Here is a 24,417-nt window from a genome sequence, read left to right as displayed (position 1 = left end):
AGTATTTACTGAAGCTTAGCCTGAATCCTTTTCTGAAATCCCTTAGACTACGACTGAGGACTAGGGACTGAAATCCCTTAGGCTAGGACTCCTACAATGCTTTCTGCCTTTTAGAAGACTGTACAAAGGGGGTTGAGATTATTCTGCTGAGAAAAGGTAACACAGTAGGCACCGAGTCCTGTTGAGTTAACTCTACTACAGTGGCTCCACAGCTTTCATCCAAGAGCACTTCTATCCACCATCTGATTTACACCCCACAAAAACAATCTTCCTTAGCAAAGAGATGTATGCAATGTAAAAATAAGCCTATTCAGTATTGGAACACACTTTATTTTTGGCCACAAGTTTATTCCAACTAATTCTAGTTGGAATATCAGTTTGCATTTCAAGAGTATAAGACTGGTGAAGGAGTAGCAACCCAAGAATATATTTAAGGCAGCTAATGAAAGACGGCTTATAATGAAATGATTCTCTGAATAAATCCACAAGCAGGGAATTAGACAAGAACAATGGTTTTCAAATGATATCTGTGGACTCTGGTTTTCAGAACACAGTGATTCAGCAGTCAGACCCCTACAAACATCTTCATTTATCTGTCATTTTATACACATTTATCTGTTTTTTCCACCTGTTGCACTTTGGATAAGGGTTCCATGGAGAAAAAAACTTGAAAACAAGCTTTACATTTTTAAAATTCTATGAAATGAAGACTTCTTTCCATTTCCTTCAAAGAATGTTTTCAATGTTATTCGAAAGCTGAGCAGAGTTAGCCTATTTTCTCAAGAAGATGGTCTCAAGAGTTACCCTCGTCTAATATTCAGAGATTCCAATTAGCTGTGCTCTGCTGTAGGACCATAACTTGCATGTCTAACCTGATCCATCCTTTAAATAAACACTGGTCACCAGTGAAAAAGGATGAGACAAGCAAATACAGACCTATTAACACCCTGCTAACAACTCAAGATAAACAATTTAATGGTAAATCAATAGTATCTAATTTAAGTATTTATATAGAAAGGTCAGCATATATATACAAAAGACATCTACCAAAGAATAAAATACATCTGACTATTTTTATACTACTTCTGTATTGCAGATATGATCCTCATTTCAGACAAGAAATCAAAGTATAAATTTAAGTCCTATTCAAAGTAATAGATGAAATGACATCTATAAAAGTACTGTTATATACTCCAATTATTCCCCAACAGATCAACCAGTCACTTATCTGAAAGCAAAGACTGTGCATACACCTAAGCATAATAAAAGGAAAGTGACCTAGAATAAGATTGGTAAGACACATAACCAAAAATGTTTATATACTCTAATAGAGAGCTACAAGGCATGGAATCTGGAAGTATTCTTTCACTGTTAGGAATCCTATCTGTCTGATTTTGGAATTACAGTTCCCCAAAGCAGTCTCTCATAGATGAGGCAATACCTCCATGTTCAGCAAATTTTGGATTTGAAAGAATCATCTTGCAAAACTTGAGGCCATTTTTGTACTGCTTCTGTTCGTAACATTTCTGTAAAGAAATATGAACAAGAATTAATTAATGAAATGAAGAGAGAGCAACTTTTCTTTGCATTATATAAATTCTAAATTTAAGATCCAAAAGTAGGTTTAAAATATATACAATGGGAAGGTTTTATACCAATTTAAATCACTTATAGCATGAAGTATATTTTCGTAAACTACTCCTTACCAAGTTGTGCTAGTATGAGTATTTTCACTTTTATAGAAGAAAAGGAAAAAAAAATACTTAATAAATAGGGAATTTAGGGGCATCTGGGTGGCTCAGTTGGCTAAGCGTCTGACTCTTGATTTCGGCTCACATCATGATCTCGCAGTTCATGGGTTCGAGCCCCGTGTAGGGCTCTCTGCTGTCAGTGCAGTCTGTTTCAGATCTTCTGTCTCCTCTCTCTCTCCCCCTCCGTCACTTGCTCTCTCTCTCTCTCTCTCTCTCTCTCAAAAATAAACATTAAAAAAAATACAAATAAAAATAGGGAATTTAATTGCCAACCAACACTGCTACATTTCGTAAAAATTCAAATCCAAAAGCAAAAAATATGTGATAACAACACAGAAAAAAACCAGAAACTGCATTAGTGCCACTTCAAATATGGAACCAAGGCAGGGCGCCTGGGTGGCTCAGTCGGTTAAACGTCTGACTTCAGCTCAGGTCATGATCTCACAGTCTGTGAGTTCGAGCCCCACATCGGGCTCTGTGCTGACAGCTCAGAGCCTGGAGCCTGCTTCAGATTCTGTGTCTCCCTCTCTCTCTGCCCCTCCTCTGCTCATGCTCTGTCTCTCTCTGCCCCAAAAATAAATAAAAACATTAAAAAAAAATGAAACCAAGGCATGCATACACACACACACACACACACACACACACGAGCAACTACTGTATGTCCATACAAAACCTATTATATCTCATAGGTATTCCTTAAGGTAGGTGTCATTACCTCCTCCCTACAGACATAGAAACTGAAATGTAAGAGTTCATAAAATTTGTTTATAAGTGGCTCAGCGTACTTGCAAATTCTGGTCTGACTCCAAAGACCATGATCTTTCCGTCACTAGTCTAATACATGTGTGAGCAACACCTAAGTGCCACCAGCCAGGCTCAGTAACCAGCGACTGTCCACCACAGCCACTGATCACATGAACATCTCATCATCTTCCAAGTGAGACAGGCATGTCTCATTTAAACTGCCATGCATGCTCTTTCCAGCACTCAACATGCCAAGTTTATGCCCACTTCAGGGCCTCTGCACGTGTTCCTTCTACACGTGAAATGTTCTTCCCCAGAGCTTCCTTACTAGTGGAATCTCACATGTCACCTGCCTGACCACTCTAACACTGCCAGTCTCCCACCCCCCCCACCCAAAACATACACTCTCTATCATGTTACTCCATTTTCTACACCGCACTATCATTCCCTGAAATTGTTATTTGATTATTTAGTGTCTGTCTTCTTCACCATACTGTATAACCTCCATGAGAACAGAGATCTTGTCTATTTTAAACGCTGCATCCTCAGAGTCTACACAAATTAGAAGTGCTCAATAAATACAGTATACTAAAAAATATAAATAAGAGGCACTTGGGTGGGTCAGTCAATTAAGTGTTGAACTTTGGCTCAGGTCATGATCTCACGGTTCTTGAGTTCAAGCCCTACATAGGGCTCTCTGCTATCAGCACGGAGCTGGCTTCTGATCCCCTGTCCCCCTCCCTCCCTGCCCCTCCCCAACTCATTCTCTCTCTCTCTTTCTCTCTCTCTCTCTCTCTTTCTCTTTCTCTCTCTCAAAAATAAACGTTGTTTTAAAATTTTAAAATGAAATAAAATACATACATATAGTCTATAAGGTTCAAAGCAAAACAGTACCAGGAAGGAAGGAGGAAGTGGTTAATCTATGCAGCAGGGGTGGGATGTGGAGAGAATTAAAAAAGTGTTCACAGAAAATGTTTAAATTGAGACTTCTTGGGGCACCTGAGTGGCTCAGTCAGTTAAGTATTGACTCCTGACTTCAACTCAGGTCAAGATCTCACAGTTGGTGAGTTCAAGCCCTGCAACTCTTGATTTCAGCTCAGGTCATGATCTTGCAGTTTGTGAATTCGAGCCCTGTGTCAGGTTCTGCACTGCTTAGGATCCTCTCTCTCTCTCTCTCTCTCTCCCTCTCCCTCTCCCTGCCCCCCCCCAACTCTCTCTCCCAAAATAAATAAGTAAAATTTAAAAAATAATAATAACTTGAGGTTTCTTGATCATCTCTAGGGAAGGAAACTTAGTTGGAAGACAAAGATGGGAGACAAATCTGAATTTTGAACCATCTGAATATATCCCCTATTCCAAAAATATTTAAAATAAAATAAAAATAATCTGAGTTTGACTTTAGGAGTTCATCTGACAAATGACAAGAAAAACACAAGCAGAAGGAACCACTAGGGAACAGGAAAAAAAGAAATATTACAGGTTTTTTCTGACTTAACAAGTGATCTGGAAATACTAATACTTGTATTACCAATAACAACAATAATAATAGTTAATACTTATTGGAAGCATTTACTAGTGTCAGGTACCATTCACTTAATCCTTATTTAAATCCCAGGAACACCTATGAGGTTATCTCTCCATTTCAGATGGCGAGAGTGAGGCACATGGTTACTGAATTTACAGAGCTAGTAAGTGTGGGAGCCATAATTCAAACCAGGTAGTCTGGGGGCACCTGGGTGGCTCAGTCGGTTAAGCATCGAACTTGGATGACTTACTACTTCAGGTCATGATCTCCCGGTTCATAAGTTAGAGCTCCACATCAGGTTCTCTGCTTGGGAGCACAGATCCTGCTTCAGCTCCTCTGCCCGCCCGCCCCACCTCTCCCCCTCTGGTTCTCTCTCTCTCTCTCTAAATAAGCTCTAAAAAAACAAACAAAAAAACAGGTAGTCTGTCTCTAGTATCTAAATACACAGGTTAAAGAAAAGCATTAAGTTTGGTAAGGAATATATACTCAGTACAAAAGATAGATTCTGGTTTCAACTTTGCTACTAACCAGACAGAGAACCTTAGACATTTAGTCACTTACCATTCCTGGGTTTGTTTCATTCGTAAAAGAATGCATGGAGTAGCTCCAAAATTCAACAACACATAACGCCAATAGCCAGTTTGGGGAATAAGACAGGCATGTACAAGCCATGCAGAACATGTAATCAGCTAGCTGGTAAATTTGTACAGATGTGTTCAAGTACATTCATAATTAATTTTTAAAAATTTACTGGCAAATCACTTTGGTCCACCAACCAAACTTGAAAAATAATTTTGTGACTGTTCATGGAGTTGGTATAGCAAAATGATACCCACATTTATTGCAACTGTGAAATGATAAAATCATTCACTTTTGCAGCACCTTCCTAAATTCATGTAACCTTATAGTAAATATTACAGACCCAGATAAGAACATGTTTAGCATTTCCCAATTTATTTAGGAATAAAGTTAATTCAGCAGCTATAACTTTTTGTAACTAGAGTATAATAAATCATATAATTGTTTTTTTATAATCTATTGATAACACGATTGGAACAAGAAAATATCCATATAGAGTGAAAATAAGTGTTGTCATCTTTTAGGTATAATGCCAAATGTCCTTAAATCCAATTAACAACTTATAGATGAACCTGAATGGGTCAAAAAGTTCACTTCTCCAAAATCCATCCTGTGATAAGGGTATGGAAATAAATGAAAACTAAACTAACAAAAAATATATACAAGGCCCAAGGAAGCAATCTGCCAAAATACTGTAATTAGAATTTTTTGTTTTTACACTTGTCTCTCATTGTTTGCGCAACACTAAGTACCACGTAAAATTAAGACTTAAAATATTAATCCCATCTATTATGTATCTTTTTAACATTTTGAAGAAGCATGAAGATTCTATTGGCTTGAAACAGAACAGCTAATATGAGTTCTTACCTTCTAACCTACCTTGATAATGCTTAAAACTATTCTAAAGGTAGGATTTTATTTATAGTAAAGGTAAGCAACAACTTACTTACCATGTAAGTCATGTAAGTAACACAAGCTCTAAGTAATAAATTCACTCTTAAAATCTAAACACTCATTTTCAGATGAAATGATACACTAGAAAAGACACTATTTACAATATCAGTTTAAAATCTACAGTCTCCAGCGCACAATGAGAAAGGCAAAGGCATGTTGCCTCTCCTCCCTGGAAGAATGGCCCTGGGAAACAACTGAAGGCACCAAGGACACTGGCACAGAACCCACGGAAAGCTCTCCCGTCTGGGCAGCAGTCATCTCTTTCCGGGTCCTATTCAGGTTTCTGCTTGGAAACAAAGTAAAGGCTCCCCTCAAGTGTGAAATCGGCCAGTCGGCGCGACTTAGCCAATGCAGGGCCTGAATAAGTTAAAAGAGACCAAAGAGCTGTGTTCGACTTTTGACTTTGAAATGCAGTTCAAGTCACTTGGTCTCTTCCAAAGGGGGTAAGTACGGCACATCAAAAACAAAAACTCTTTCTAAAAGGGAGGCTTGGCCTCCTAGGATTTAGTTTTCCCGTAACTGGTATAAGTCGGAGCCCCACTGCACCAGAGGATCGCCCCCTCTTTAGCAGGTATCAGCGTGCACTGTGCAATAGGTTAAGCACGAATCAGTGAACGAACACACCTGGCCAAGGGGAAAAGAAACAAACGGGAGGATCGGTAGGGCTGAGGTCGTGAGTTTGGCCGCAGAGCGCCGCAGAGGCCAAGGGGGCCACTCCCGGCCGACGCGTCCCGGCCCAAAGGTACTGCGGAGCGCGGCGGGGGTGCAGCGAGAGACGCAGCGAGACGAAGCGCGCGGGGGCAGGGGGAGGCCGGCCGAGGCGGGGAGTCGGGTCGAGAAGGTTCGGAGGTAAACAAAGAACGGAGCCGGGGCCGAGCCCAGCTCGCGTTGGCGACGCCGCCTCCAGACCGATCACCGCGCCTGGCCAGGTCGGAAGCGCGGCCTCGGCCACTCACCAAGATGCGCTTGAAAAGGTTGCTCTCCTTGGGCGGCAGCTGCACGTTCGGCATCGCGGCCGGCGGGGAGACCGGGTGCCCGGGCGCTCCGTTCCGCAGGGGTGGGCACCGGGGCGGACCAATGCTAGGAGTCGGGCAGCGGGCGATGGGTCACTTCATGGCCTGGAGTAGGGGCTGGGCAGGCCGTTGGGCAGGGCTGGCAATGGAAAGGGAACGCGATCTGGGCTGGACAACCTCGACTCTGGCTCTACGGACTGGTGAGCGGCGGTGGCTCCCGCGCGCGGCAAGATGGCAGCTGGGGCCCGTCCCCTAGAGCGGGGCGGCGTGCGCCTGCGCGGGGCGCTCCGCAGGCCAGAGGCGGCGGGGGCGTCCGGGCGGCGGGGACCGTAGTGTGCGGAGTGTTAGGTTGCCTCTGTCACCGGCACCTTGGACGCTTAACCGACTGAGCCTCCCAGGCGCCCCAAGTGATGTTTATCTTTTATGAAAGTTTCCTGTGGGCCTAGTACAGCCTGACTCATTACAAATCGTAAGTTACTGATTGTACTGTGCTCCGATTGCTAGGCTTGTGGCCCAAGAGAATGTTTGTTATACCGCACTCACTTTTTGACTTTTCTGCACTCAGGAACTTTACACAGTGCTGGGCTCAAAGTAAAGTCTTGTAGGACGAAAGTCTTGTAGGACCAACTTGTTTTCCGTCCTTTCCCCTTCACTTAGACTTTGAGAGAAGGCTTCTCTTTTCAGTGCAGACCAAAGACGTGTTTACAACGTATGTGAAGTCATTGGGTGGGCCTGGAAATGGACTAATGTGAAAGCATGTTTGAAGTGTCAGTAAACAATTACTGCCCCCAGTTTAGAACACCTAACGTTGTCAGTGAAAAACCTTCTCGTCAGAAGGTTCCCCTTCATACAAGCCATATAATAATGACAGAAACAGGATTCAAACCCAGGATCTTCAACTCTGGGGCACTATCATATGTAAACAGTAGCACAGTGATAGAAACGTGTGAGTCTACAAAGATACGGATATGCATCGATGACAAGCATAACCATGCGTACGATGTAGGTTTAATATTATGGAATATGTAAATATTAGATGCGTAAATTTATGTACACATGTTCTGAATCTTGTGCATATTTGTGTGACTACAGAGTGACTGATGCATACTTGCATTTAACAGGCTGTAATCAAAGCTGGCTTGAGGCTTATTTGATTTTCCCTCTAGCCTGAGTTGGTTGGAGATGGGAGAAGTTATCACAGGAGTCTTTTGAAAGTTTTTTTTTTCTTTCTTTCTCTCTCTTTCTTTCTTTCTCTTTCTTTCTTTCTTTCTTTCTTTCTTTCTTTCTTTCTTTCTTTCTTTCTTTCTTTCTTTCTTTCTTTCGAGAGAAGCTGGGGAAGGGCAGAGAGAGAGGGAGAGGAAGAATTCCAAGCAGGCTCGGCCAGCACAGAGCCCGACATGGGGTCTGATCTCATGAACTGTGAGATCCTGACCTGAGCCAAAATCAAGAGTTTGTCACTTAACTGAATGAACCACCCAGGTGCCCCAGGAGTCTTTCTTTCAAAATAGGGTAGGAGGGGGCTTGTCTGGCTCAGTCAGTAGAATATGCAACCATTGATCTCAGGGTTGTGAGTTCCAGCCCCATGTTGGGTGTAACGATTACTTAAAAATATACATATTTTAATAAAATAAAATAAAATAAAATAGGGAAGGGACTTATTAAAAGGGGGAAGGTCCATAAGGGCCTATGTGTTCTAGACAGACCCTAGGCTTCTCTGCAGCTTCCCACCCACTGCCAACCTGTCCCCTTCCCACAGCCTCCCCAGCACCTCCCAGCAGTGCAAAGGAAACCTTTAATCCCAAACACTGAGAAGTGGTAGTTATTAATACTCATATTTAATATTTTCCTCATCTGCCTTTCATATACCATGACATGCAATGCACGCATAGTGTGGTTGTCTATACTAGGATGGGAGTGAAGGCAAAGACTTGAAAATGCCAATAGTGTTGCTGGTAGTTGTCATCGTAAGCCTTGGAGTGTGTGAAGGATGTAACGCGTGCACAAGTCAGAAAGCCTGGATTAGCCAGTGACTGTAATTTTTTTTAATGTTTATTTATTTTTGAGAGAGAGAGAGAGAGAGAGAGAACGAGCGGGGGAGGGGCAGACAGAAAGAGAGACTGAGAATTCAAAGCAGGCTCCAAGCACCAGTCAGTGCAGAGCCTGATGTGGGGCTCAAACTCACGGACCACCAAACCGAAATCAAGAATCTGACACTCAACTGACTGAGCCATCCAGGCACCCGAGGGACTGTAATTTTTTATTACTGACTTCTTGTTTAGTCTGGAGCAAATCTCATTTCCCCCTTTCAACAGAAAATGAGGTTATAATAACATTACTGTAACCTTTCACAGCAAGGTTGTGTGAATGTAATGCTTTATTATTTCTAAGCCCCCAGAAAACAAACCAAAAAAACACCTGCATTATAAATCTCAGTCCATTGTGTCTCAGAAAGAATGCTGAAGCCCCACTGGGGGCATCTCGGGCATCCACCCAAATGTTGCTTCCTGGTGCTTCAGGCAGCGTGTACCTCCTTTAGAATTATGCACACAGTACAATAAAAGCAACAATGTCTGTGAAGACCTTTTTACGTATAAGACATGGGCTAGTGATTCTCTTGCTAAGCTCAGTAGACCTAAGAAAAAAAGAATCTAGAAAAGGATGCTCTCCACCCCCGTATTCACAGCATATTTTACAGAACCAGCTGACAAGGTAAAATCAAGTAATTTGCTGCTATTCCTACAACCATTTTAACCATGTAATTAAAGGCTGATGGGAAAAGAACTCTTCAGGTTGCCTAATGCATTACACCTCAGATTCCCTAATGTGTCTGCTCTTGTCTACTTTCCTCGCTCTTGTTTTAGAGGAAGCAAGAGTTCTTCATTCCTCCCTTGGAACTCTTGATCGCATCTCCTTTTGCTTCTCCTGAGCTTTTATTCATCGGTTGTTCCCTCTGCCATTTGCATTTTCTCCCTCCTTATTTTCTAATGGGAGGAGACTGTCAGTAAACACATAAATAAACAAGATGTTCCAGACTAGGAAGTCCTAGGAAAGAAAGAAAACAAGGTCGTGTGAGGGGAGTGGGGCTTGAGGCAAGGACTACTTTATTTATTTTTTTAATTTTTTTTTTCTCAACGTTTTTATTTATTTTTGGGACAGAGAGAGACAGAGCATGAACGGGGGAGGGGCAGAGAGAGAGGGAGACACAGAATCGGAAACAGGCTACAGGCTCCGAGCCATCGGCCCAGAGCCTGACGCGGGGCTCGAACTCACGGACTGCGAGATCGTGACCTGGCTGAAGTCGGACGCTTAACCGACTGCGCCACCCAGGCGCCCCAAGGCAAGGACTACTTTAAACCAAGTACTCAGGAATGATCTCTGGGAGAAGTGATAACATGTGAACAGACCTAAAGAATGAGAAGCAAGTTAACAAGTAAAAAGCTGGGACAAAAAAAAAAGCTGGGCCAGCATATACTAGCCAAAGGGAATTACATGCAAGTGCCCTAATACAGGGACAAGATGGGCATGGTCAAGGCATTAAAGGGACAGGTAAGAACTTCAGGTTCAAGTTGGTGACTGGAGGGTAGTATATGAGAGGGAAAGTGGCCTATGGTTCAGTTGAAAATATAAGCCAGGCTGCACAGGGATGGCCAGCTCAGGCAGTGTGGTTTGTATTGGTTTGGGTTGGGTTGGTTTGGTTTAATCCTAAATTCAGCAAGAAGCCATCTTTAAGCAGGAAAGTGGCATGCCATGATTTATTTTTTAAAAGGTCACTCTGGGGTGCCTAACTGGCTCAGTCCATAGCACATGCAACTCTTGATCTCAAAATTGTGATTTCAAACCCCATGTTGAGCATAGAGCCTACTTACACACACACACACACTTAAAAGGTCACCCTGACTACCTATAGAAAATGGACAAGAATGGGGTTTCTTCTGGGAAAGTGGCAATTCTATTTGTTCCTTTAGATTTGGCTTCTACCTCCAGAAGTCTTCTGAAAATGTCTGAAATCTCAAGAATTAATTTGTTGAATAATTTTTGAGCACAATGTGACAGACAATCTTCTAGCAAACAAAAACATCTACCATCATGGAGCTTACATGTTAAGGATTACCCACTAGCCAACACTAAAGATTAGTTTAGCCCACAGTGTACCACCTTGTCCTGCTTGACTTTTCTGCCTTAGAGCACCAAGACCCTGCAAAATCCTGGGTTTTTTCCTCTTCCCAGTCATTCTCTGGTTCCTCCATCAACTCTTCTTCCTTCTAAATGTTGGTTGTCTAGACAATTCTGCTTTCTTTTTCAACATCAGCAATAAAATGTGTCCATCAAGGGGCATCTGGGCGGCTCAGTTGGTTAAGCATCCGACTTCAGCTCAGGTCGTGATCTCAAAATTTGTGAGTTGAAGCCCTGCATCGAGCTCTGTGCTGACAGCTTAGAGCCCGGAGCCTGCTTCGGATTCTGTGTCTCCCTCTTCCTTTGCCCCTCTCCCACTCATTCCCTCTCTCTCTCTCTCTTTCTCTCTCAAAAATAAATAAACAATAAAAAAAAATTTTTTAATGTGTCCATCAAGTACCTCCTACTCACCAGCAAAACAGAATTAATAAATCCTCCTGCTCCCATACCTTCCATTACTAACGCCAAGCAGATTTCAAATGTGTCTCCAGTTCCAAGCCTTCTTTTGATCTCCTAGCCTTTGTTTACACTTGTTTGTTAAACTGCTCCATCTACAAGTCTTCCAAGCATTTTCTACCTGGACATAAAAATAAAAGTTATCTTCCCATCAAACCAGTCCAAGTCCTGCCTTCTCTGTTTTTGTTAATGACAGCACTCTTGTAGTAAAAATCCTCTGGTCACCTTTGGCCTCTATTATTCCCCACATCCAAGTTGCCTAGTCATTCAGATTTTGGATCTGTCACGATGCTCCCTTTCCTCCCCTGCTTTCCATTCCCTCTCTACCTTAAAACTAAATATTGTAAAAACCTTGTAACTGGTCCCTCACTTTCAGACTGTTCTCTTCATTTCATTTTGCACATTGTTTCTAGACATGTTTCTATCCATATCTCTAAATGGGTCTCTCGGTCGTATCAAAACTTTCAATAGCTCCCCCATTGTCTAGAACTAAGTCTATTCCCAGATTTTTCTTTCCCTTTGCTCCTACAATTACCTTATGTTGCAGGGGAACCAGTAGCTATAATCGGTCTAGTATTTTCTAAATTCCATAGTCATATTCAACCTGATAGTTTTATCAGAGATTGTTTTTCAATACCTGAATCTTTTTTTTTAAATCCTTCATCTCAGATGTCATGACTTCCATAAAATCTTTCTAAGTTTTTCCAGTGGATCTGATCTCTCTTTTCCATGAATTTACATAGCATTTTGTCCTTCTCTTATGCCTTGATCTTACTGTTTTCTGTTTTATAAATTATAAGTTGTCTGAAGGCAGTGGTTCTCAAACTTAGCTGCACTTTTGTATCACCTTATCCTTAAAAAAACTCATGTCCAAGGGGTGCCTGGGTGGCTCAGTTGGTGAAGCATCTGACTTTGGCTTGGGTCATGATCTCATGGTTCGTGAGTTCAAGCACCACATCGGGGTCTGCACTTATAGTGCAGAAAGGTAAGGAAAGGAATTCTCTGCTACAGCCTCCAAAAGGAACATAGTCTTGCAGACACATTTCAGACATCTAACCTCCAGAACTCTAAAATATAAAAAATAAAATAAAATAAAATAAAATAAAAATAAAACTGATGCTCAAATCCTACCTCCATAGGCGGATTCAGTTGGGTTGGGTGGAGATTCAGTTGGGGTGGGGTGGAGAATGGGTTTTTTTCTTAAATCCTCCTAGATGATCATAATGTATAATCAACTTGGGAACCACTACTTCAAGACCATTCATCCTAACCCAGGTTTAAACATGCCCCCCATTCTTGAAGTTAAATTTAGATATAAGGCACAAAAACAAACAAAAAACACTCATCACCAAAATTCAATTTGGAACCCTAGGTAAAAACCATTGCTGATGGCCCCACAAACAGTAGGTGGGGTCTAGAATTGGCATCATTTAAAGTGTCTGGGTTTGGGGTACCTAGGTGGCTTAGTCGGTCAAGCATCCGACTTCAGCTCAGGTCATGATCTCACGGTCTGTGAGTTTGAGCCCTATGTTGGGCTCTGTACTGACAGCTCAGGGCCTGGAGCCTGCTTCGGATTCTGTTTTCCTCTCTCTTTCTGCCCCTCCCTGGCTTGTGCTCTGTCTCTCAAAAATAAATAAACATTAAAAAAAAATTTTTTTTTTAAATAAAGTCTCTGGATAAGCACAGAAACATTATTACACAAGAGTTCACTCAAAACCAGTCAGATTTACACCCCTCCAGGCATCTCACTTCAACAGACTTACCCTCGTAGCACTGTTCTCTATGCCATACCTTCCCACTGGGCTTCATCCTCAACCCCTTTACTGAGTACTCTCTTCCTCCTCCTTTTAACTGCTACCCAACCCTTCACCAAGGACTTTGTCTCTCATTTTTCATCTTCCTCTCTGCATGTACCATAGGAGTTGGTGGGGGGAGAATCAGCATTTTTTCCCATCCCCCTGCCTCCAAATCATAAGACTTCACCTTCATTTAAGGAAAAGGAAATCAATTTTGAGTCTATACCCATCAGCTCTGTCACTCTCTTCTTTTCATCTTGGTCACTATCCTCCATCTGGTCATTTGCCAAGTGACAATAGATGTCCTTTCAACTTCACTCATAATATCCATCTACTATGACTCCAATATCCATGTGGGTGATTCAAAACCCTAGCCTTGGACAAACTGTGGTCCATCCAGACAATGGAGTACTACTCTGCACTTAAAAAAAAAAAAAAAAAAAGAACTATCAAGCCACAAAAAGACATGGAAGAATCTTAAATGCATATTACTAAGTAAAAGAAGCCAATCTGAAAAGGCCACATGAGTCCAACCATATGACATTCCAGAAAAGACAAAAGTATGGAGACAGTAAAAAGATCCATGATTGCCAGAGGTTGGAGGAGGGAGGGATAAATAGAGCATGTTTAGGGTGGTGAAATTATTCTGTATGATACCATAATGGTAGATACATGTCATTGTACACTTTTCAAAACCTAGAGAGTTTTGACCAAATTTTTAATCGGCAACACTTGCCCTTCCTCTCAAATCAGAAATTCCAGGAATCTACTATCTTATTTTTCTAATTACGTTTATTTTTTTTTTAATGCTTATTTATTTTGAGAGAGAGAGAGAGAGAGAGATTGTGAGCAGGGGAGGGGCAGAAAGAGGGGGAGAGAGAATCCCAAGCAAATTCTGAGCTATCAGCACAGAGTCTGACATAAGACTTGATCCCATGAACCGAGAGATCATGACCTAAGCCAAAATCAAGAGTTGGACACTTAATCAACTGAACCACCAAGGCGCCCCCTCATTATTTTTAAAATACAAGAGATTTGCCAGTATTCTTTCAACTCCAAGGAAACTTCCTACAGTAGGCATGATGTACCTTTTATTAGAAATGAGATGCCAGCTTGTGGGATTAATAGCCTGTTAGTGTAACATTGAGAGAAGTCTAGCATGCCTTCAGCATGAAGCCAAGAGCTATTGCTCTCAGAGGGTTGTTCTATATACATCTGTAATTTCTGACGATAGTGACTCCAATCAGATTCTCCTGGGGTTACCCCACATTCTGATGACAATCTCCTATTGTTCTTTCAACAAATTCAAACAAATATTTGTTGACTCCTTTTTAAGTGCCATTCACTCTTCAAGATGCAGGGGATCTGGGCTCACTCACTCTTCTATCCTCCATACACCTCTTCTTCAACTGCATCTAACTCACCAGTGCATCTAACTCACACCATTATCTCCTTGTCTATTCACTCATTCAACCCACAGTTGTTGAGCACCCATCTGTACCCATTGTTTTCTTCTTTCTTCCCTTCTCAGCCAAAACAGTGCCTTCTGGCCTATGCCAGAATTAGTTTCTCCATCTGTGCTTAGAAGACAATACGTTTCTACCTTCTTTGGAGACTTTACTGCTCTCTCCTTATTCTTCCTTCTCTTCTTAATTACTGTTATCATTTTTTAAATTACTGTTATCAAACAATTATCCTACTTATCCAAATGAGAACTGAAGTTTTAAAAATAAATTTGGGAGCTCCTGAGTGGCTCAGTTGGCTGGGCGTCCAACTCTTGGCTTCTGCTCAGGTCATGATCTCGTGATCTTGCAGTTCATGAGTTTGAGCCCCACATCGGGCTTCATGCTGACAGTGTGGAGCCTGCTTGGGATTCTCTCTCTCTCCCTCTGTCTCTCTGCCTCTCCCCCGCCTGCTTTCTTTCTCTCAAAAATGAGTAAATAAACTTTAAAAAAAAATTTAAGTAAATTTGCACTAAATTAAAAAACTGAGAAGGGCAGGCCATCTTGCCAAAGCTCAGGCACCTAGCCTCTGTGCTACACTGCCCCCCACAGCATATGAACTAGTTTCCATGGCTTCTTGACCAGCCTCCTTCATTGTCTACATAGCTGCCGAGGGAGTCTTTATTAATTTCCCATTGCTGCTGTAACAAATTGCTATACATTTAGTGGCTTACAGCAACACAGATGTATTACTGTAGAGTTCTGGAGGTCAGACGTCTGAAATGTGTTTTGCAAACTATGTTCCTTTTGGAGGCTGTAGCAGAGAATTCCTTTCCTTACCTTTCACAACTTCTCCAGACCACCTGCATCCCTAGGCTTGTGGCCCCTTTTTCCATCTTCAAAGCCAACAGCATAGATTCTCTCTCCTCTGACCTCTGCATCCCCCTCACATCTTCTCTCTGACTCTAACTCCACCACCTCTCTCATCAGGACTCTTGTGATCACACCCACCAAGATAATGCAGGGTAATCTCCCCATCTCAAGATCCTTAACTTAATCACATCTGCAAAGTCCCCTTTTTCCATGTAAAGTAACACATTCACAGATTCCAGGGATTAGGATGTGAATTTTGTCAGGAAGCAGGGCATGATTCAGCCTGCTGAGTTATCTTTGTAAACTACAAAATCCTTCTGTGGCTTTCAAGAGAAAGCTGAACCTCTCTGCCTCAGTATGCAAAGCCCTTTATGATTCTGTTCCTGCCTGCCTATACAGCCTTGTGTCCCACCACTCAACCAGACTCTGCCACTTGTCATTTCTCAAATTCTCAGTGTATATCTGTGATGCCCTGTCTGTGACTCGCTAACTCCATCTTGTCCTTCCAAACTCAGATTAAGCATCATCTTGTCCCAGAAGCCATCCCTGCTCACTACTCTAATGTGGTTGGACCTCCACATTGTCAAAATACTCTGCACTCACCTCTAATACAGCACTCTTCACACCATGTTGGGTTAACTTACTTGTCCATTTCCCCCATTAGACTGAAGATCCTCTGGATTGGACACTATGTCTTACTTGACTGTACTCCCTGTGTTTTATAGTTGGTGCTCACAGACATCTTTGCTGAATTAATCATCTTCCTGCCATGCACATGGCATAGCATTTTACATGTAGCAGAGAATCAAAGTCATGTTGGGTACATTGAAAGGCCATTGTTTTTACCTCCTCAAGAATCAAAAGATAATTTATCATCTTATACAAAAGATATTCAGAATTTGGGACTTGTGTCCTGTTCCCCAGAACTACAAAATCCGGTGTGAACAATACATTGCCAACTAAGTATGATACAAGAAAAGATTGAGCAGCATCACAAGCAGTGTAATGAGATCACATGGGAGCTCAAAAGGAGGCAGAACTAACTGTGTGATTAGGTGGATGGGCCGATCTATAAAAAATGGTGACAGCAGGAATGGTGTCTATCTTCCTCACCACTCAACTCCTAGCACTGAGCAGCATGCTTGGCACATAGTGGGTATACGCCAAGTGCCAGTGTGATGAAGACAATTCCACTGTATTCACTCCAGACAGAGAAATTAATGTGAAGAAAAACCATAAGGCTTTGAAATGGGCAAAAAGATTATGGGACAGTCCTGTGGAATGGACTGTTTTCCCTTGCCTTTGAGCTGTTTTATAACTCTTAAGTTGCAGAAAACTGCTAACAATGCAAAGGATTCTTGTTGCCAGCAATGCAAATTGTGTGTGATAGAGATGCAAATTATTACTGTCTTGTGTATATTGACCAGCTTTTCATCTTTTTTTCTTTTCTTTTTTTTTATTTGAGAGAGAGTGTGCACCTGCATGAGCAGGGAAGGGATAGAGGGGGAGGGAGGGGGAGAGAAAGAGAGAGAGAGACAGAGAGACAGAGAGAGAGAGAATCTTAAACAGGCTCCATGCTCAGTGCAGAGCCTTACACGGACTCAATCCCACAACCCTCGAATCATGACCTGAACCAAAATCGAGAGTCAGACACTCAACCAACTGAGCCACCCAGGCGCCCCCAATTTTTCATCTCTTAAACAAATTCATTTTAGTGTTCCTTATGGCATATTTATATCTTCTCTCAGGATTTTTCTTTAGTTGTAACATCCTTTATTCATAATTAGTTAAAATTTTTAACAGATGTACATCTCATACCAGTACAAGGATCATAGTCTCACCTTTAAAAAAAATACCATTTAGCAATATGAACAAAAAGACACCTTTGAAATTGTGTTTTGGGGAAATAAGGAGTCTTCCGGTTGAACTGAGACATGAGGTTCTTGGAGGGTATCACGAGCGAAGAAAGGTTGATTGGAGTCAGATCAGTGCGGTGCTGAGGGGATGATGCACCATTAAATGAGACAGAAAACAGGTGGCAGAAACAAGGTCACAGTGTAGCCCCCCTGTCTTGGTTCAAACCCTTCTGGCCAATATATTGTCTCTTGGGCACAACCTAGAGCAAGTCATGTAGGCATACTGGGCTTTGCAATTGAACCTAAACTGGGCTTTGCAATTGAACCTACTTCATAGGGGTTTTGAAAGATTGAATGAGTTAGTTCAATGTAAAACATTCAGAGCATTACCTGATAAAGAATAAGTACTCAGTGAATGTTAACCACTGTATTGTTGTCACAGTTCACCATTCTTTGTCTGAAGTACTTGGGAGCACATATTTTCAAACTTTGGAATATTTTGGACTTAGAAAGGAAAATGTGTGTGCTGTTTGTTACATAAGACAGTTAGTGGGATCCGGGCCAGCACCCTATAAATACATGAATATTTTTTCAGTAAAATATATGAACATTTATTCCAAGTGAGATAAATAAAGATATAAATGGCCTCACATCAGTCCAAGTCAGGATTGCCTGACAAATTCGGAAGCTTTGCCCATCCAATAATTTACTAAGACTTCAGTTTTCAGACATTTTTAAATTCAAAATAAAGTTTCTCAGAGCTTTGGGGACTTGGGAATTACAGACAACTGTCATATTACTGAAGTAAGAAAAGATCAGATTGAAATAGAATTTGGAAATCCTGGAAATGGTTTGGAAAGGAAGCTTTTGAATTTGATCCCCTCTCCACTTTGGCAAAGTTTTCACTTTTCCTTTTAAAAATTTCAAAGCAAGGGCAACCAGTAGTTGAGGAGGATAAGTTTTGTAACCAAACTCAAGGGGTTCACTGCTTGGGGTGCATTAAATTGAACACGACCCAAAAGAGCATTGAAAGCAAAGAACTTGCTATACTTACTACAAGTAAGGAGACAGGGAGATAGCTCTCAAAGCACTGTCTTCCCCAGAGGGTTAGTACAGGAAGCTTTTATTCAATATATTGGGGACAGGGTCAGGATGCTTGCAGAGACACTCCGGTTCAATTGTGCATGCCTACCATGTCGACACACTAGGCATACATTTTTTGTTCAAAAAATGGCAGAAAACCCCACCCACGGCAGATCTTAACATTATAATGAGCTAAAGGTACCCTCGGGACAACTGGAGGTCATCGGAGCAGGTACTCAGCCCCAATCTGGCTCAAACCTGCTCAGTGAAGGGCTATCAAGTGAGACACACCTACCAAGGGGCTATCAGGTGAGACACACCTAGCCAGGTATCTCCTTGGCTAAAACTGTTGGTTCTGCAAAACAAAACACATTCCATCCCGGTTTTGCCCCCTCCTTTTCCTCCCTTCTGCTTATAGCTTTCAGCCCTCAGATTTGAGTAACATCCCAATTGCATCCTAGCTAACATTTTCTCTTTGTAGACATTCTAGCTAATAAATGAAGAAAGAATGATAAAACACCACCATTTTGCAGCCTCTAGTGAAATAATGGATCTAGGCAATCAGGAGCTGCTAGTATCATTTTTAAAACACACAACTAAATATTTTGCACCTCCCTTTGGAAGCGTCTAACCCACCTATAAGGTACTTCCGCCTCAAAAATTTTAATCTGAATTGATCAAGCCAAGGAGCAGTTTATAGGAAATACAGGTAACAAAGGAACATGATAAACACTGCAACACAATTCTGGGAAAATCCAGATTGTGTGAAACTCCTCAAGGCAAAAGATCTGGTTTCTTCAACACATATATTGCAAGGGAAAAAAGGTGGGGGGGAGACCTGTGGATTAAAACAAACCAAAAATATAGCAAGAAATTGCAATACGTGGACCTCATTTCAATACCAATATGAACAAACTGCCAAAGAAAAAATCTGATACAGTGAGAAGAATTTGAACATGAACTGGGTATTTGATAATGTTAGGAAGCTATTTTTTTAAATATTTATTTTTTAGAGAGAGAGAAAGAGAGAAACAGTGTGTGAGCAGGGAAGGAGCAGAGAGAGGGAGACACAGAGTCCGAAGCAGGCTCCAGGCTCCAAGCTGTCAGCACAGAGCCCGAAGTGGGGCTCGAACCCATGAGCTGTGAGATCATGACCTGAGCCGAAGTCGGACACCCAACCGACTGAGCCACCCAGGCACCCCAGGAAGCTATTTTTAATTTGAGGAGGTAATTATATTTTTAAAAAGGCTTTATTGGGGCGCCTGGGTGGCTCAGTCGGTTGAGCATCCAACTTCGGCTCAGGTCATGATCTCGCGGTCCGTGAGTTCGAGCCCCGCGTCAGGCTCTGTGCTGACCGCTCAGAGCCTGGAGCCTGTTTCAGATTCTGTGTCTCCCTCTCTCTCTGACCCTCCCCCGTTCATGCTCTGTCTCTCTCTGTCTCAAAAATAAATAAACGTTAAAAAAAATTTTTTTTTTTTTAAAATAAAAAGGCTTTATTTTCTGGAACTACCTACTAACATATTTACAGATGTTTTGTATTTGCTTCAAAGTAATTCTGTGAGGATATGGGGAGCAAGCCTAGGGAGGAGGGCAGGTTAACACTGCATTGATAACTTGAGAATTTGGGACCGGTGCATAGAGGTTCATTATATTGTTCTCCCTAATTTTGAACTATTTGAAAATTGTTGTAATACAAAGGGAAGAAGTGGAAAGATAAATATCTACACATACACACACTATAGATTTCCTCCACGTAGACTACTTTGGATCTAAGACAGAAAAGACTTTAATGCTTATAAAGGGTATTTAAATACCACTGTTAAGAGAAAAAAAGAATAAAATTTATTGAAACAACTATATGAAAATATATGATTCAAAACTGAAGTAAATGATTTAAGAAAAACATTTAGCCTGAAATTCAGGATGATACATGGAAGAGATGAAATTACCAAAGAGTCTTAGGAGAGCTTATCAAAGTTGACTTCAACCTAGGCTAATACCAGTTTAGGATAGAATAAAAATGAGTTCCCAAGATCGCTTCTTCTTTGTCCTGCCTATGCCTTTTCTTTTCTTTTCTTTTCTTTTCTTTTCTTTTCTTTTCTTTTCTTTTCTTTTCTTTTCTTTTTTTCCTTTCCTTTCCTTTCCTTTCCTTTCCTTTTTAATAGGAAAAGGAAGAGAGTAGGTTGACTTCTTAAGACATCTCTGACTCTGCAAATGAGAGATCCAGTTTCAATAATGCCAGCAGGTGGCATGTTTCCTAGCTTTTTTTTTTTTTTTTAAATCAAAGCTAAGAAAAATTTGAGCACCAGTATGAATATATGAAAATAAGAAACGCTGCCTTTTCATCTTCGTATTCTGCTTCTTTCAGGGAAAATACTTTACAAGAATACAGGTAGAATAACCTTTGTTTTGCTGTTTCTTTTCCATGTAAGTGACGGCTTGAATTCTGTATTAAATTGTTAAGTAATTCCTAGTTTCACTTTTTCTAGAATAAAATATAGCTGGTTAAAATACCAAATGGCTGCCAATCTTCACATTGTGGAACGCCTCAGGATGTGGTAAAGACCCTAAACTGAACCAGAGAGCCAACATGCATTTCACAGTGGGCTGTGACCCATAGTGTTTTATGGCTTGCGTCCTGGGATTTTATGTTGCTTTCAGTACCTCGGAACATTTCCCAGATGGGCCCAAAGGTTTCAACTTAGCCTGGAACAATCTCTACACCCACCCTGGTTTGACTCCCCAAAGAATATCCAGAGCTGAGGAAACCCTGGTGCTCTGCTTCTCTCAGGGAAAAAGCCCTAAGTGGATGCTTTTTGATGTGGAATCTCTGTAGAAGGACATAAATCATCCTTCTCTTAGTACTGCAGAAACAAGAGTGTCTCCAGAATCTTTAAAACAATCTGGAGGTTGGGGTGCCTGGGTGGCACAGTTGGTTAAGTGTCCTACTGGCTCAGGTCATGATCTCACAACTGGTGAGTTGGAGCCCTGCATCAGGCTCTGTGCTGCCCCTCCCCTACTAGCGCTCTGTCTCTCCCTCTCTATCTCTCTCAAATATAACTAAACATTAAAAATTTTTTTAAAAATAATAAAACTATCTGAAGGTCTCTGAGAAGAAGCTAAGTGAAAATCCCCATTCTCTACCCTTTGGAAATTGGGCTAAGTTTGCTGTATGTAAATGGATCTGAAAAATCGCTGCAAATATTTTGGTGTTTGAGCTTGCTCCAAGACAGAGGAAAGGGACATAGGTCATTTAGTTTTTAAAGGCATACCAAATTGTCAGTGCCCATTACACATATATTCTTGTTTTGTTTTGTTTTTTTTTTTTTTTTAATTTTTTAACGTTTATTTATTTTTGAGACAGAGAGAGACAAAGCATGAACAGGGGAGGGGCAGAGAGAGAGGGAGACACAGAATCGGAAGCAAGCTCCAGGCTCTGAGCCATCAGCCCAGAGCCCGACGTGGGGCTCAAACTCGAGGACCGCGAGATCATGACCTGAGCTGAAGTCGGACGCTTAACCGACTGAGCCACCCAGGCGCCCCTACACATATATTCTTAAAAGAAATTTTTATGAGATCAACTTTATAGTGAGAAATATTTCAGACATAATAGCTCTTGTTGCTAACTTAATCAAATGCTATTATTTTCACTGAATCAACCTTTTTATTATTATTTCCAGAAAAATGTTTCCTGTAATATATCAGGCTCTTTGGAAGTAGAAGTTAACTTTATAAAATGATTCAATAATAATAACTCCCATAAGGCTTTTTCAATCAAACATTAAAGAATGTAGTTTTTTCTTCTTTTATAGCTGTCTTATTCATAATAATGCCTATTAAAAAACTTCAGGAAATCCAGAATACTATAAAGAAAATAAGAATGACCTATAATTCCACTGGACTTTTATTTTATTTTTAAAGTTTATTAATTTGTTTTGAGAGAGACAGAAAGTGTGAGTAGGGGAGGGGCAGCAAGAGAAGGACAAAGACCGAATCCCAAGCAGGCTCCTCAATGTCAGCAAAAAGCCCAACGTGGGGTTCAAACTCACAAACCATGAGATCATGACCTGAATTGAAGCTGGATGCTTAACCAACTAAGCCACCCAGGTGCCCCTCCACTGGACTTTTAAATATATATGCATCACATGTGTTGTTCAAATGGAATAGTTTGCTGAGTTTTTTTGTCCCCCTCACACCTTCCCCCCCCCTTTTTTGGCTGAGCGTTTTTTTAGCAATGTCATTTTCATTTAATGATTTATTGTGGACATTATTGTGTATTAATAAATGTAGATATACCACATTATATTCTTTTAAAAAAAACATGGAGGAGGAAGCAGTATTTATAACACCAAGGATAAACGTCTTTAGGGATTTTTTTAAATTGAGAAATAAAATACATAAAGTACGTAAAGTTTCATGTACTATATCTCAATAGATTTTTACATATGTAAATGTCTTAGTCCACTTGGGCTGCCATAACAAAATACCACAGCCTGAGTGACTTAAACAACAGAAAAACCTTCACACTTTGGGAAGCAGGGAAGTCCAAGATCAAGGTGCCAGCAGGGTAGATTTCATTCTGAGGCCTCTTTGTCTTAGAGAAAGAGGGACAGAAAAAGAAGAAACAGCTTGCACTCGCAAGCTTCTTACAAGGGCACAAATGCTACTAGATCGGGCTTTCACCTTTATGGTTCACTTAACCTTAAAGGCCCGATTTCCAGTGCAGTCATATTGGAGGGTAGCTTCAACATATTAGATTTGGGAACGCAGGGGACACAATTTGGTCCGTAGCAGTAAGGCTTATTTTTTAAAGAGAATAAATCTTTGTATACTATAATACTTAAATTATTATGTCTGCATACACAAATCAAAATAAAGAATTAAAGGATTTCATTGGCTAATTTAGGAGAATGATTTATGTGGATCCTTTGGAATTTGTTCTCTACTGGAAAATAAACTCCATAAAGGCAAAGTTTTGTCTTTTCTAGTCATTGTTAAATTTTCATATCCAGAACACAGTGAGTAGACATAAATGGTACTCATTGTTGAATGAATGATTGTTTTCCTTTTTCTTTCTTTTTTTGAAGGAAGGAGAGTATCAGAGCTTAGGAGCGACAGATCATTAAGACAGACTGCCTTGACTGAATCTCAGTTCTATTACTCATCAGTTCTTTTACCTTGGACAAGTTACTTAAGATCTCTATGCCTTAGTTTTTTCCTCTTCCACAAAATGGATATTTTTATATCCATTTATACCTTTATATCTTTATATATATATATTTTATATATATAAATTTTTATATATATATAATATATATATATTTTATAAAATATATATTTTTATATCCATTTATACCTTTATATCTTTATATCTTTATACTTTTATATCCATTTATACCTTTAACTAAGTAATGTTAGATATTTACATTTAGGGTTAATTGTCCTTTTTATATGGGATTGTAACCTAAGAAAATATCCTATGAATTTGGTTATATGGGTTGATATTTACCTTGGCTTTTCAGAAAGTGATATTGAGACACAGCTGTCGTGTAACTTGTAAATGTGATCGCCACTGGAATATCCAAAGTAAGGCAATATGTTTGCATTCTCCTGGAATTGTCTATTAGTTGGTTTATTTAATCAGTAGTTTACAAGCTATGACCCTAGTTTGAGCCCCTAAATTCTGTATGTGCATGCAACATCTATAAAGTCCTTAATTTGTGGATATATGTAGTCTTCTATCTTTAAGATCCTGTTATGATTTTTAAAAATATAAATTTATATCCTCCTTTAGTTACTAGGTATTTTCTCAAGCAGTGCAAGTTGAAAGTACAACTATTAACATGCAAAATCCTGGGGCGCCTGGGTGGATCAGTTGGTTAAGTGTCTGACTTCAGCTCAGGTCATGATCTCATGGTCCATTAGTTCAGGCCCCGTGTCAGGCTCTGTGCTGACAGCCCAGAGCCTGGAGACTGCTTTAGATTCTGTGTCTCCCTCTCTCTCTGCCCCTTCCCTGCTCATGCTGTATCTCTCTCCCTCTCAAATAAATAAATAAATAAATAAATAAATAAATAATAAACATTAAAAAATATTTTGTTAAAAACATGCAGAATCCCACAGGAAAAAAAAAAGAAATAAAAATGAAAAACCATGCAGAATCCCCAAATTTGGG

The 24,417-nt window shown here is 40.6% G+C and overlaps 2 protein-coding genes across 14 annotated transcripts in view; one reads left to right on the top strand and one right to left on the bottom strand.

The window, feature by feature from the left end:
• The window catches only part of NAA16 (N-alpha-acetyltransferase 16, NatA auxiliary subunit), a 66,989-nt gene extending 60,147 nt beyond the window's left edge, over positions 1–6,842 (bottom strand). For 7 of the 8 annotated variants that reach the window (XM_086711116.1, XM_086711152.1, XM_086711134.1 and 4 more), the window contains exons 1-2: positions 6,510–6,842; positions 1,442–1,526 (exon numbers count right to left, since the gene is read on the bottom strand). In XM_086711116.1, coding sequence (XP_086567242.1) covers positions 1,442–1,526; positions 6,510–6,563 — 139 coding nt within the window. In that variant the 5' untranslated portion in view covers positions 6,564–6,842. The remainder of the gene's footprint in view (positions 1–1,441; positions 1,527–6,509) is intronic. The other variant, XM_025924338.2, reaches the window with a different exon arrangement.
• MTRF1 (mitochondrial translation release factor 1) overlaps positions 6,410–24,417 on the top strand; it is a 64,085-nt gene continuing 46,077 nt past the window's right edge. For 2 of the 6 annotated variants that reach the window (XM_086711291.1, XM_086711307.1), the window contains exon 1: positions 6,898–7,035. The gene's annotated coding sequence lies outside the window, so the exon portion shown is untranslated. Of the gene's footprint in view, positions 6,528–6,893; positions 7,036–24,417 lie in introns of those variants that run through there. The other 4 variants (XM_086711286.1, XM_086711274.1, XM_086711280.1 and 1 more) reach the window with 3 other exon arrangements.

This window comes from Puma concolor, chromosome A1, assembly GCF_028749965.1.
Source record: "Puma concolor isolate L17-30 chromosome A1, mPumCon1.1.hap2, whole genome shotgun sequence".
NCBI classification, from domain to species: domain Eukaryota; kingdom Metazoa; phylum Chordata; class Mammalia; order Carnivora; family Felidae; genus Puma; species Puma concolor.
This window is presented reverse-complemented; position numbering and strand designations above follow the sequence as displayed.